Source organism: Sorex fumeus, unplaced genomic scaffold (assembly GCF_029834395.1).
Source record: "Sorex fumeus unplaced genomic scaffold, SorFum_2.1 ptg000045l, whole genome shotgun sequence".
Taxonomy (NCBI): Eukaryota; Metazoa; Chordata; class Mammalia; order Eulipotyphla; family Soricidae; genus Sorex; species Sorex fumeus.
In genome coordinates, this window is record NW_026606102.1 from 18,138,082 (window position 1) to 18,152,982 (window position 14,901).

General features: G+C 46.6%; 2 protein-coding genes across 2 annotated transcripts in view; both read left to right on the plus strand.

The window, feature by feature from the left end:
• Positions 1-14,901, plus strand: part of AGBL4 (AGBL carboxypeptidase 4) — a 1,380,022-nt gene that overhangs the window by 1,157,772 nt on the left and 207,349 nt on the right. The gene's annotated exons all lie outside the window — the stretch shown is intronic.
• Positions 1-14,901, plus strand: part of BEND5 (BEN domain containing 5) — a 52,394-nt gene that overhangs the window by 30,293 nt on the left and 7,200 nt on the right. The window contains exons 4-5 of the mRNA XM_056122280.1: positions 4,688-4,836; positions 9,903-10,116. Of these exons, the coding sequence (XP_055978255.1) occupies positions 4,688-4,836; positions 9,903-10,116 (363 nt within the window). The remainder of the gene's footprint in view (positions 1-4,687; positions 4,837-9,902; positions 10,117-14,901) is intronic.

Genomic DNA, 14,901 nt, shown 5'->3' on the forward strand with positions numbered 1-14,901 from the left:
GAATCCTACATGTGTTTGTCAAATTGCAACTATTTATATGTAATACAGTAGTGTTTCACGTGTTAAATTCTCAGTCCCTCCAGGGGCCAGAGTGAATGTACAGCAGGTAGGGAGCTTGCCTTGCGCACAGGCAACCTGGGTTCAGTCGCTGGAGTTGTATATGGCCCCCCAAGCTTCACCAGAAGTGATCCCCAAGTGCAGGGTCAGGAGTGAGCCTTGAGCACCCCTGGGTGTGGCCCCATGACAACAAACAAGAAATTCTCAGCTCCTCCAGATGATTATGTCGGAGTTTGGTGCCTCTTTCACAGGCTGCATCTCAGAAAGTAGTCGAAGTGATTTTGATGACTGGATTCGTGAGTGACTTAAGGAGGAAACAAATACAACCTTCATAAATTTTTTTAAAAGCTTCTATTTGTGGGGGGTAAGAACGCTTCTTTTAGCCAACTAAGAGAATTCTCTTTACAGAATGTATATTTCCCCCAAAATAAACCTGAAGTAGATCAAAAGACCTCTTTTTAAAATTTTTTCTACTCTTTCTACAAAGTGAAAAAAGTTCCTTTTGTTACTTAAAATATCTGCGCCAGATCATACAATGCTGTCTTCCAGTGCAAGTGCTTATTATTGTGGCTAATTTGGTCACATGTGTTTGAAGGAGAACAATGCCTCAGAAATTTTTAAAAGCAAAACAGCAATCTGAAGCATTTGTTGTAATGAGATGTAAATTGCCAACATCGGCAGGGATTTGCAATGATGTGTTTTTCCACCCTTCTTAAATTAAAAGCACTAGAGGCCCTCCTTTCTCTCCCAAAGGAAACCACATGCTTTTTTATTCCCTCTCTTGATTCTGTAATACTAAACACCCCCCTGACCGATTGATTGATTGATTCCTTCATTCATCTGCCATTTGCTAAATCTCTGCTGAGTCTCTGACCTATGCCTGCCTCAGTGCCATGCTTTCCCAGCAGACTCTATGGTGACTATCAGCACCCCCTGTTTTGTGGATAGAGATGCTGGGGCACATGGTGAAGTGCCTAGCTAAGGTCATTGATCTGAGATTCACACTTGCATCCGTGGATGAACCCCTTCTATGAGGTGCCTTTGGCTGGTCTGCTCTCCTTGCTATATCTATCTCCCAGAAACAGTTGTTGAAGGAGGAGGCTGCTGCAGAGAGCAGTGCTAACACCAGGCAGCCACCAAGTGCTGGATCAGGACTAACTGAGGATGCCCACAAAGCCCCAAGATTCCAGGACCAAAGCCTTATTAGCATTTGACAAAAGTCTGACATTCCCTTGAGGAGACCTGGTGAGGAGATTGTACAGTGTAAAGCAGTTACTACTTTGTGCTGGGCCTGTGCAGAGCACAAGGGTCAGAGCAGAGCAGCTGGGCCTCAGGGCACTGAAGCCACAGTTCAGTAGTTCTAACATGAGACTAAAGCTGGTGTATGAAAGGTGCGTGTGCAGGGCAAGCACCCTCGCACCGAGCAGCCACGTTGTGCCAGTCACTTCATATATGTAGTTTCTCAGTATTAGACCTGTTGGGCCTCTGTCATGATCCCAATCAACCCTCCTTCCAGGTGAGATGGCAGTTCTGAGAAGCTTAGTAACTGCTGAGAATAGAGTTGAATGCAGTGTCCTGGGTTATGACTTTAAAAGACTATAAAAAGCCCCTGCCTGCCCTCAAGCCACAAGGTCCAGGAGGGAGATCACATAGAAACAAGTGAGCACATCTGATGATGGGAGGAGGGAAGGGTGGCTGGAAGGAAGAGTCCAGAAGAGCGTGTCATGCCCCATTATGAGGAAGCTACCAACTTGCCTAACAGCTCGGTGGCAAGCTCAGAAATTCGATAGCCCTGGCTCCAAAGAGCATGACCCCAAATAGAGAATCATATACCTCCATTTGAGGGGCTTAGGGAGCCTCATGGAAGAAGTGGCTTTTGAGTCAGACCTTGAATCTCTGGTGGAGTTAGGATAGCAGTACAGCTGGGGGAGAGGGGGGTGATCTTCCAAATTGAGGGAATGTCTCGAACAAAGACAAAGCCATGGAAGGAGGGAAAGAAGAAAGGGTCAGATGGGCCACTTTGGAAAGGAGTTCCTTTCCTAGGAGGACATGGTTTCCAGAGAGTGAACTCAAACACTTTCCTGCCTCCCTTCACTCACATTCTCCACTGTAGCCATCTAAACTGCCCCATCTCCTCACTTAATTGTCCCTTCTCACTTTTTCATTTTACTTAACAGCCCTGATTTATATTTCATGGGCTCCAGAAAAGGTAACAGCCATCCAAGAATAGCTTTCCCCCACAAAGAATAATTTTCACCCCCACTCAGCAGCAGAGCTTCCTTTCAGAATCTTTGCCCTAGCCCGTTAAATCTTTGCCCTCCTTTCCTCCTTTTCTCTCCCATTTTGCATGTCATGAAAAACTTAAGAGCACCCACAGTGTTCCAGGTACTGAGCTGGGTGCCAAAATGACAAAGAAAGTAAAAACTACCCTCTTGAATCAACTCATAGTCTAATGTTGACAGCAGACGGGGCCTGATTGGCTGATGGGTCTACGTGCAGTTTGCTCCAACTAGGCAGTGTAGAGACCCCTATCTGACCAGCGTCAGTGCAGGGTCTCTCAAGAGAGACACCTGAGCTTCATTCCCAAGTTCACAAAAGCTTGGCAGGCAGGTCATGTGTGTAAGGCTGAGACAGGAGCACATTCAAAAGCACAGAGGTGTGAACCAACGGAGAATATGAGGGATGTGGGCACAAGTGAAAACAGGGCAAGGATTGAGAAGTGAGTTAAAGAGGAAGTTGTTCATCCTGAGCCTTCAGGAGGCCCTGGTGTGCTACTTCATTGTGAGGGCAATGAGGAGCTTGAATGAGGAAGGGCAGGGCCACATGAAGAGCTCTCTGGCAGCCATTGTGGAGTTGAATGGGAGAGAACCAGACCGAAGCCAGCTGAACTGGATTCCTTCTCCAACACAGAAGGAAAGGAGACTTTAGAGAAGGAACACAGTCTTGCCAAAGATGACCTATGAGCTGGGGGCTGCTGGGCCTCCTCTCAGGCCATTCCTCTTTTTTGTCACTGAGTTGCTGTCAGAGCAGGAAAAGACCTCAGCCGACACTTGGCCATGGCCTTGAGGGGAAACTGAAGTAATGACCTCTTCCCCCTCTGAAGAAAGGCAAATGCTCCACTTGAGTTTGTTTGTATCACAGAAATTCAACCTGAGGTCTCACACAGGGTGGAGAAACTGGCATCTGTTTTGGAAATCTTAGGATTCTTCACTCATAGTTGGCCTTTTTTGGATTCATTTCGCAAACATTCAGGGAGCAATTGCTCAGTAGCAGATGCTGGGGAGGGAGAGAGGAGGAGACGGGTCAGGCTTCCCCTAGCTTTTGAGGAGGTCACACAGTGTTGGGATATGCCATCTGATTGTGATGCCCTCAGTCTGTCACTCTCAATTTCTGCCTGTACTCACACAAATTACAGTGGAGCAGAGCTAGGGATAAAACTAAAACTCTCTCCAAGATGGGCCTTTCCTTTTCATCTGCTTTTCTGCTTCCCAATCATCTTATGCTCAAGCTGTGTGAAGCTCATGCTTAAGTCTACCCATTCTGTTTTGTGGGTGGCAGATGCCAGCCACTCAGGAATGATATTATTTTGGGAGATCCTGTCAGGAAGAATTTGAGTCACAGGAACACTGATACTGTCCCTGTCACCAGCCAACGTCAGTAATGTGACAAGTGGACATAGACTTGCACCCAGATTGTTGGTCAGGACTTTAACATATGAGCTGGACCAAGTGATCCATCTATAAAAGATAAGAGGAGCCGGGCCCATGAAATTCAGCTGTTATTTAACTTACAAGCACTGCATAATAACCTATTCTGACAGTAGTTAAATCTCTGATCCTAGTCTACTTCTGAAAACACTTGAGAAGGTGGAATTTTCAGGTTGCTAAATTCTGTTGTCGTCTGGAGTTGCTTTCCTGGAAAAGTTAATCTTAGGTCATATTTACTCATTTTCATCCTGCTTCTCTGCCCTTTGGTAATCAAGACACAATAGGCGATTTAAAAAACTAGTCCATCATTTTTAAAAGCTAATGGAGAAAAAAAAATTTTCCCGATAGACACCATCACCATTTATCCAGCTTCCTTTCACTGTTTAAATGGCAGGTAATTTGTGTTGATTGCATTAAAATCAAAATCAGGGAAGCTGCTGGATCAGGCAATCAGAGGCTTAATCTGTATTGTATTTTAATTTTTTTTTTGGTTGAAATGCTTCTTCTATCTGGATACTCAGTCGTGGGGCTTGGAAACCTTCTTGTTTTCCCCCACTGCTGTCCTAGCCTCTGTTCTTCTGCTGGGCCTGCTCCCCTGAAGGCTGCAGAGACAGGCTTTTGGACAGATAGACAATGTGCATATCTGCTAACCACCACTCCTCCATTGAGATGTAGCCATCCTCAAAGCCTGCTTCCCATTCATGCTTAGTCTAGTCCATTCTTGTCTTCCACTTTTCCATCTTTTCCCTTGTGACATTCATACTCCATTTTATTTTTCAGCCTGGGTTTAAGATGTGGTCCAATGGACAAAAGTAAGCCAGATTTTTTTTTTGGTAACACTATGTTCTAATAGATGCATAGTTAAAATATTTGCCTTTATTTTCCTTGGAGTTCTAGACAGATCTCTTTTCTTAACTGCCTAGGTCCCGCCATTGACTTGGAAAAAGTAAAGTCAGAATGTCTCGAGCCTGAGCCGGAGTTACGAAGCACTTTCAGTGAGGAAGCAAATACGTCGTCCTATTACCCGGCTCCTGCACCTGTCATGGACAAGTATATCCTAGACAATGGCAAGGTAGTGTCTCAAGCTCAATATCGATTCCCTGCAAGTGTTTGCTAGTCAGAGTAAAGGCGGAGAGTATGTTGGGCACTTTCCCAGAGACAGCTAAAGGGTGGGCCTCCTGGCCCAGCCCCGAGTGGCATTTCCAGAAATGTGTTTTAGCTAGTGGAGCTTTATCTTTTCCTTAACATAAATCAATACATTATTGTACCAAAGAAACTATAAAACTCAACTGACATTTAAGAAGCTTATTAGGGCTGGAGTGATAGCACAGCGGGTAGGGTGTTTGCCTTGCATGCAGCCAACATGACCGACACAGGTTCGATTCCCAGCACCCCATATGGTCCCCTGAGCACCGCCCGGAGCAATTCCTGAGTGCATGAGCCAGGAGTAAACCCTGAGCATCGTCAGGTGTGACCCAAAAACCAAAAAAAAAAAAAAAGGTTCTTAGTGAGAGGGATGAAAAAAGTGATAGACTTGCCATACTCACATAGTTTATAAGGTGAGACAGAGATAAAATTTCTGATAGGCTTCTAACAGTTGACTCTGTGTCTGTTATCATTCGTGTGAAGTGCATGTTCCATGCTGTGTGCCCCATGCCAGCCAAGGATGCAGAATGAAGCACGCTCCTCATCCTGAAGCTGCTTTCCAGCTGCATAGCCTGCAGGCCTGTGCCCGTATTCCCAGGGCCAAGTCAAACTCCTCTGGTTTTCTGACAAGACCCCTAACAGAAAGGGGTGGGGAATAATGGAAGAGCCATGAGTGACAATATTGGCATAGGAGTAAAAAGTGATGACCTGGTCTTTGAAAGTCTCGACCACAGAATGACAGGAACAGAGCGGGAGAAAACTGTTTGGTACAACAACCTTGTGACATGTACACAGTTCATTTTAAAGCCGTCTGGGAGCCCTTTGTCCAGGCAGCAGTTCAATTTAGTTTCAGCGTTACGTCCTCTGCCACTGTGGCATACAGACATCACCTCTCATTCTCCCCAGAGTATCTTCTGTGTTAATTCACTATTCTTGCCTTGTGCTTCAGAAGATCTTTGTTCATCCAGCATTGTTCCCTCAAACCCCCATGGATTAATGAGAAAGAAAAGGTTGTTGTATTTGGGTTTGTCCAAATATTTCCCTGCCACTAGCCAGACTGAGCCAAAGCAAATACTGTCAAGATGTAGAAATGAGACAGGCTAGTCTGTAAGGCTTTCTCAGCATAGTTCTTGTTTGCGTACCTGGGTGGTCTTTGGTGTGTCCTTCCCCTCAATGGCCCTCAGCATCCCTATCTGGGAATGGTGGGATGGATTGATGCTTTCCATTGATCTCCAGTGATTCAGACTGTGTAGTGAAGTTTTGTAAACTTCCCTAGCTGAAGATCAGAGATTTGTTTTTAGTCATGATGAAACTTTGGAGTGACTGGAGATTTTTTCTTAAAGTAGCTTTCAAGGAAAATCTATTTTCTCTCTTGCTTTGAAGACCGGTAGACAGTCTTGGAACACTCTGGGGATCTTTTTTGCAAAGGTGTCTTTTTTCCCCTCTGGGAAATGGCTCCCTCAAACCTCGTCTACCCCCCTATGTTCCCTCTCCCCCCCCCACACACACACATACACAATCTATGCAGGGTATCTTGAAAATACCAGTGTTGACTTTTCACCAGTTGTCGGCGACGTGCTGCTGTGTGATTTCTATTTGCAACTAAGCTGTAGTCACACTGAGAAGTTAGAAAGGGAGAGGAAAGGAAGCAGCCACACTGCAGATTGGAGCAGCGTCGCCACATTTCAGCAGTAGTCGCTGTGTTTGAACTCCACTCTCCGTTTTTACCTTCCTTCTCTGTGCCTAGAGAAATAAAATATTGATCTCTGCAAGGCCTAGGCAGAGGTCCCTAAACTTTGGCCTCCTGCTCCCTCCCTTTCTGAATAGAAAAATTAAATCACTTGGTACCACTGGGGGTGGGGATGTCACCCACTCTGAGAAACACTGGCCTTACTCGTTGGAATACTAGGTCCTTTCTAAAAGGAGTCTGGGATGTCCTACAGAGCATTGCAGAGACACCTTTCTCGACCCAGTCCCAGTTTACCAGATGCCATATTTCTAATCCCTCGCATTACACATACGTCCCACCACAGCATTCAGGTTGACCTCTGAGCTATAATTTCTAAGACTTACCATGGAATACACTTTCTGATTTTGTTAAAAGTACATTGCTTTCCTTGGCCTAAGATGTTTTGGCTCAGAAATCGACTTGTAAAGCTGTAAATGAAATAGCTTGTGTTAAATAGTCTAATTTTGAGTTACCAACAGGTTAGAAGCAGGCAGGCAGCAACCAGAAGCCAGGCCTCCTGGTTCCCAGGACAGGGTCTTTTCCATTCTCTTGCGTGACTGAAGTCTGGGCATTGCTCTGGTGACTCTGAGGAGTCCTTGTCCCAAGTGCTGCAGCCTATACCTGTGATTGGTCTGCCTCAATGTCCTTTCTTTTGGTGCTTAAAGTTGGCCTTGTACTTGAGTGAATGTCAGAAAGTTTTTTCCAAGGCAAACAGCTGCTCACCAGAACTGAAAGCCAATGCCTTAGGATGTGTCAAGGGTGCCCATCCATTTTCACTGCTCTGCATTCAGACTAGTCACTTTGTAACATGGGCAGAAGCGGCAGAGCCTCCACCCGCTCCCCTGCAACATGCTGTGAAGGACTGAATCAGAGGCCAGAGGCTCTTTGCAGGCAAGACATTCAGTAGGAAGAGAAATCAGTCCTGGGGAAGTTACAGGGCTTTCCTGGATTTGCAGCTGGGGCTTGAGAAACAGTCTTACAAAGGCCTCACAAAGAACTAGGGGAAGGCATTCAGTCTGAACAGAGGAGAGGCACAGACATGGGGGTAGGAAGAAGGCACACAGGAAGTAACAGTGACAGCCTGTGTTGTCCTGACATACCCCTGCTCTCTCTTACGGTCCTTAGAGCTGCTCCAGGAAACACGTGATGTTCTCTTCTGTAAAGGTTCTCTCCCAGAACACCTAAATAGTAGGTAGCAAGGTCAGAAATTCCCCCCAGGGCTGAAGGCCCCCTCTTCCTGTAAGAACACACTGGGTGTTAGAGGAAATGAAGAATGAGGGGACAGAATGATGAAACAAGGGTGATGTGGTTAGATGGAGGCAGGAGAGGGGAGATAGAATCAGATAGAACAGTTTTGCTTTGGTATCATTGGAAACAGAGAGCCAGAGGGTTGGCCTGACGGGAGGGGGGCCCAATAGTGATTTTTCTCTTGGTTCCATGACCACTGCAATAACTGCACTGCTTACTTGCAGGCATAGAGGGATCTTATACAATATGGTTCATCTTCCACGCTTGCCCCACTGGGCCATGGACAGTAGCAGGGAGGTGGGGGAGAGCACAAGCATCTGGGACATTCAAATTTGGGTTTGAATCTTGATTCAAAAATGTCTTATTTGAATAGGTGTCAGGAAAGGTCATTTGCATCACTCTATCTGTAGGATGAGCACAATTTCCACATATTTCTGTCTCTTAAGGTCACCTTCAGGGATAAATCCGTCAAGGGTATAATTCCTGGCTATTGTAGGTTTTCCAAAAATAAGTATCCCTTTGTCTTGCAGGACCTGGGTTAAAATGACTGTCCTCTCTCTTTAAAGAATAACGAATTAAAAAAAAAGAAGAAGAAGAAGAAGAGCAAGGCCCAGGGTTGAAAAGAGCAGAGAGCTCTGAAAAACTGATGGCTGACATCGATATGCATGTTTTTTTACAATTCTGAATTTAATCTTACCCAGCCTTTGTTTTCATCTCTGTCTGGAGGCTTGCATGGGTGACTTTAGGGTGTCACTGGGTTCCTGCAGAGAACAGCAGGGGGCTGAACCCCAGCACGCCTGATCTGGCTCAGATGCCCCCAGCTGAGACCGCAGAGGAAAGGCCCACCCTGTGCTAGGTTGGAGCTGCCCAGGCAGCCCCAGGCAGCACCTCTCACCCCAGGTTGCTTATCTGCCTGAGCCTATAAACAGATTGGCAGGGCTGGGCTTGCAGCCCAGGGTCTGGTTATCTGATTCTGGCCTGCAGAGGTCTGAGCCATCTTTCACGCCAAAGGAAGTGAAGTCAGATGTGGTGGTGGATTGTTTACTTACTCGCTGGTGGGCTGTGGGTTTGACAGTTGAAAAACCTTAGTAGTTGAAGGAAGAGGAGTTGTGTGGCCCTGGCTTTCCAGACCAGCTTCAGTTGAAAATCTCGAAGTGTCTTTGGACAGTGGCCTTTCTGAGGTGTGGGGTCAGGGGTACTCGGTGTCAGACGAGGACCTCTCCCAGGATGCCTTCTGCACGTGCATGTGGTCGGCCTGCAGGCCTTTCTCTGAGCCTCTGGCAGGGCCTTCGGTCTCCTTAGGAAGTTTAGCTCATTAGCAGCTGTCCTCACACAGGTGTTTCAAAACCCTCTCCCTCAGATTCAGCAGAAACACATGAATGGCTATTTTTGAAGAAAAACTATATTCTAGAAATGATTTTTAGCCAGTGGGTTTAGAGTTCCTAAAAGTGCCAGAACGGACAGTCCCTTCCAAATCTAGCTGCACCCTGAAATGACGAAATACCTTCCAACCATCATGATCTTTAGGTTCCACCCAGATGAAGTGAACCCCAGTTCCTTGAATGGAGCCCAGGAGCAGTAATTTGCGTCGTTTCCCCCAGGGGAGTTTATAGGAAAAGGTTAGGAACCATGGCGCTGAAAGGTTATCTGCCTGGGGCTGGAGCAGTAGCACAGCGGGTAGGGCATTTGCCTTGCACGTGGAGAACCCAAGTTTGATCACAGGCACCCCATATGGTTCCCTGAGTGCTCTAGGAATTATCTCTGAGCATAAAATCAGGAGTAAGCCCTGAGCACCACGGTGTGGCCCAACAACTCCCCTCCCCTTGCAGAGGAAAAAAAAAAAGGAGAAAGCACTAGAATAAAGCCTCATACTTTATAGACATTCAGTAGGGTTTGTTAGACTCCTGACATTAGTATTTTGAAAACTTGGGCGCATTATCTTTTAAAGGACAAGAAAAGTCTCCAGCTGCCATCCTGTCCGACTAAACAGGTGCTTGTGTTCTGATTCCTTGCAGGTTCATCTGGGAAGCGGGATTTGGGTTGATGAGGAGAAATGGCACCAACTACAAGTAACCCAAGGAGATTCCAAGTACACGAAGAACTTGGCAGTCATGATATGGGGAACAGATGTTCTGAAGAACAGAAGTGTCACAGGAGTTGCCACAAAAAAAAAGAAAGATGCAGTCCCTAAGCCACCTCTCTCGCCTCACAAACTGAGCATTGTTAGAGGTAGGTCTCTGGAGTAGCCACAGTGGTGAGGGAATGCTCCTCTACAATGGCAGCACATGCGAGTTATTTTTCTACCTCGCACATGTTCTCTGACCTCAGGCTGGGAACAGGAGGGACAGAAGCAGATGTGGGACTGGGCACAGAAGGGCCCTCACGCCATGGGGCAAATAAGCTGTGGCTACAAATTCAGTTACAGGGAGTAGCAGGAGAGGATATATGAGGCATGAAGGGGGCCGTCAGGAGTGCCTTCATTGGACAAATTGGGCAAGAATTCCTGGGGACGTGATCCTTGATGGATATGTCAGATACGAAAACAAAGATGAAGAGGGAACTGCATCAAGAAGCAGACGCATCGGTAACTAAGGCCTGGAAGTGGGAAAAGAAAGCTGCAGTGCACAGAGGTGCAGTGAAGGTGAAGCAGGAGGGACAGGCGTCAAGGATGCCTCCAACATTGTGTCTAGCACAATGGTGGGCACTACGATAGAAAATTCACTGAGTCACTGGACTCCACATCTTCCCTAGTGTTGGGGGTGGACCGAAAGGAAGGCAAGTAGGGAGTCATTTGTCTTCCTAAAGAAAGGGCTTGATCCTCGATCTCAACTTTCCTTACCTTCCTGTCTGTTCTTTTCTTTTTTCTTCTTTTTTTTAATTTTAAAAAATATTTTTCTTTTTTTCTTTTTCTTTTTTTTGTATTAGTGAAACACCATGAGGTACAGTTGTAGACTTACAGACTTTCGTGCTTGGGTTTCAGTTATACAATGATCGAGTACCCATCCCTCCACCAGTGCCCATTCTCCACCACCAATGATCCCAGTAGCCCTCCCACCCCCCCCACCCCACCCCCCAACCCCACCCTGCCTCTGTGGCAGGGCATTCCCTTTTGCTCTCTCTTTCCTTAGGATGTAGTGGTTTGCAATAGAGGTATTGAGTGGCCATCGTGTTCAGTCTATAGTCTACTTCTAGCACGCATCTCGCATCCCGAGCGAATCCTCCAAATAACCTTTACTTGGTGTTCCCTTCTATCTGAGCTGCCTTTTCCCCAGCATGTGCTGCCCGCTTCTAAGCGTGGAGCAGACCTTCTGGTACTTATCTCAACTATTCTTGGGTGTTCGTCTCCCATTCTGTTACTTTATATTCCCCAGAATATGCCTGTCCCTCTCTTTCTGATTCATTTCACTTAGCATGATACTTTCCATGTAGAACCACTTGTATGCAAATTTCATGACTTCTTTTCTAACAGCTGCATACTATTCCATTGTGTAGATGAACCAAAGTTTCTTTAACCAGTCATCTGTTCTCTGGCACTCGGGTTTTTTCCAGATTTTGGCTATTGTAAACAGTGCAGCAATGAACATACAAGTGCAGATGTCATTTCGACTATACGTTTTTGCCCCTCCAGGATATATTCCCAGGAGTGGGAATTGGTTCAAATTGCTGGGTCAAATGGGAGTTCAATTTCTAATTTTTTGAGACTTAAAGGTAAAGGTAAAGGCCCTCCCGTTGATCGTGGATTTGCTCCAGCGGGCCCAGTAACATCTCCATTGGAGACTTTGTTGTTACTGTGTTTGGCATATCGAATACTCTCGGTAGCTTGCCGGGCTCTCCGAGAGGGGCGGAGGAATCGAACTTGGGTCGGCCATGTTGGCCGCTTGTAAGGCGAACACCCTACCGCTGTGCTATCACTCCAGCCCTTTTGTCCATACTATTTTCCAAAAGGGCTGAACGAGTCAGCATTCCCACCAGCAGTGAAGGAGAGTCCCTTTCTCCCTACATCCATGCCAATACCAGTTGCTTTTGTTCTTTTGGATGTGGGCCAGTCTCTGTGGTGTGAGATGATATCTCTTTGTTGTTTTGATCTGCATCTCCCTTATGATTAGTGATGTAGAGCATTTTCTCCCATCTCTCTCCATCCACACTTTAAGCTCTTTGCTAACAGGCCCCCTACTGGGTATTGAGGATGAGAAGAAGAATCAGATACAGTCTCTATCTGCAAGAAGCCCATAGTCTTTGAGGGAAAAGGATCACGAGAACAGCTAGTTGACTACACAGATGATACCAAAGACGCAGAAGAGTAGATGGGAGAGCCACAGTTCCTTATGCTGAGCGCTTGCTTTGTTTCTGGGTCTGTTTGCTCATGGAGTCTTGGACTAAGGTTATAATCATGGAAGTGGAGACGTCTGCCTAGGTTTAAGATAGGTTTTGGAGGTCAAAGTAGCAGAGAACTTGGTAACTAGCCTGAGATCCAAGGGACAAAGTTTCAGCTTGGATTCCCATCGGCACCCGTGACTCCAACCTGGGGCTGACTCTGCTCACACCTGAACCTGACTGACTAATTGATTGAGGAAGCCTCTTAGTTTTAGACAACCAGTGGTGATCTTTTGTCTGCTGTCTGAAATGGTGGAGCTGAAGTCGGGATTTTGCCTTGGGGTAGAGGCCTTTCTAGGGATGCAGGGCTGGCCTCTCATTTTCTGACACTTGTCAGAATGTGATGCCGCAGGACCCAGGTGCCTTCTGATAACCAGCTGCTCGAGCACTGTGTTTCGATATAATTCATCTGCGATGTCTTGGTGGCATGTTCAAGTGTGAGCACTTGAGACCTGCAGGTTATATTGGATTTGTCTTGACATTCCCATGATGATGACTAGCCCAGTGACCATCTCTCAGTGGGTGTGCTAGAATTGCAGGAAACTCACTCTGATTCTTGCATGCTGACCCCTGCTGCCCCTAGAGGTGAATTTCTGGAAACTACTTTCCTTCTATTTCCTCCGCCTAACCCCTACTTCTGGGCTGGAGCCTTTTATTCCCCCTATCATGAGGATCTGGGCTGGAGTAATAGCCTAGCGGGTAGGGCATTTGCCTTGCACGAGGCCAACCTGACTGACCTGGGTTTGATTCCTCTGTCCCTCTCGAGAGCCCGGCAAGCTACCGAGAGTATCTCGCCTGTACGGCAAAGCCTGGCAAGCTACCCGTGACATATTTGATTTGCCAAACACAGTGAGAAGTGTCACACTGGAGACGTTACTGGGCCCGCTCGAGCAAATCGATGAACAATGAGAGGACAGTGACAGTAACCCCTACCTCTGGTGTCCCCTGATGCCCAGGATGATAGCTTAGACATAACTATGTTTGAGGATAAATGAAATGACCTTTCTTTGTTCACAGATGCACAGACGGCAGGGGCCACCATGACTTTGTGACGGTAACATGCACTAACATGTACAATCGTTCAGTGCTTTTCAGCTTCTAGGCCCTCCTGCCCTGTTCTATAGTGTGAGCAAAGTAGAAGTTGGATCCAGGTCATCAGATGCATCGGGTTGATCCACAGCTCTGTTTTGTTTGAACTGTGAGCTTGCCCTGGTCCACACTATGCTCATTTTACTCCCAAACCTGGCAGTATGCCACTACCAAGTAGCTGCTTGCTGTCTCCATCTTCAAAGTCAGCGTCACAGCCCTTTTCTGGCCCCCAAGGAACGCAGGAATTTTGAAAGTTCTTGAAACCCCCATCAGATAATGTTTCATGTAACTACTCTTGCCCCCAATGCTATGGTGCAATCTAGAAGAAGATACCTCTGCCAAGATGTTTGGGGCCATTACCAAGTTACTTTCTCAGAGATTAGAAAACCTAATTTCTTTCACTGATTTATTCCTCCATTTTCTAAGTCTTTCTAGAATCTTCTTTTCCCAAACATGAGAGTCTACACCTCTCTCCACAAAAGATGGCCTTGTCTCTTCGCTCACTGAGGAAAGGAAGGAATTCTCAAAGCTTTCAACTAATTGCCACACCTGGAGACTTACCCCATATCCCTGCATCCAGCTTTTCTGCCTCATGTCTCAAAAGAAGAGTTTCTTCCTCCATCAGGAATGACAGATCTCTTCAGATGAAACTCAAACTACCTGCCTCCCTAAGTACATCACTCTGTGAATGATGCCACCCCTGACTTCTCCTGATCTCCTGCTTCTGTCCCATATGCTAGAATGATTAGACTTGGATAATTCTTTGTTTTATAAAAACAAATGAAATGCTTCCAAGGGGCCACTTCTGTCACCAAATTGCTGCCGTGTCTCTCTCTTCCTTATCACATTCAGGTCTCTGGAAAGAGTTGCTTGTAGTCGCTATTTAATGTAAGGCCTGACCAACTGGTCTACCACCTGACTTCTACTCACAGTCCTTTCCCTAGTCTGTTCTCTCCCAGGGGGTCCCTCCTTACCCAGTCCAGGGTCCCTTTACCATTCACTCCCCAGCATTTTGGGCCTGGTCACTCCTTCACCAAGAACACTTCCTGCTTTCTGTGTGCTCAGGGTTTCTTCCTACCTCGCTGGCTCTTCATCATCTCTCTGGGCTCCATTTCCCTGCTTTCTACTCTTTCTTCAACTCCCCTCTCACACACTACAAACATGTTTTGGTTACCACCTCTCCCCCACTGCGCGCAACACACACACACACACACACACACACACATACATGCACACACACAAAGAACCCACAGCCCAGAATTAAGCCCACATTTCTCATCATGGCTAGTGCCTCGGGATCTGACCGCTGATGACATCTCTTCTCTCATCTTGACTTACAATTCCCATATCCCCCATGCTGAAGCCACAGAGGCCTTCTTCCTGTTCTTTCCTCTTCCTCTGCTGTAGGTTCTTCCTCTGCTCTGTACATCCTCTTTGCCATTTCTGTGTGCTCAGGGTTTCTTCCTACCTCCCTGGCTCTTCATCATCTCTCTGGGCTCCACCTTCCCTACCTGCTAGTTCACAGTGGTCTTTTCTAAACTCTGTGGAGTA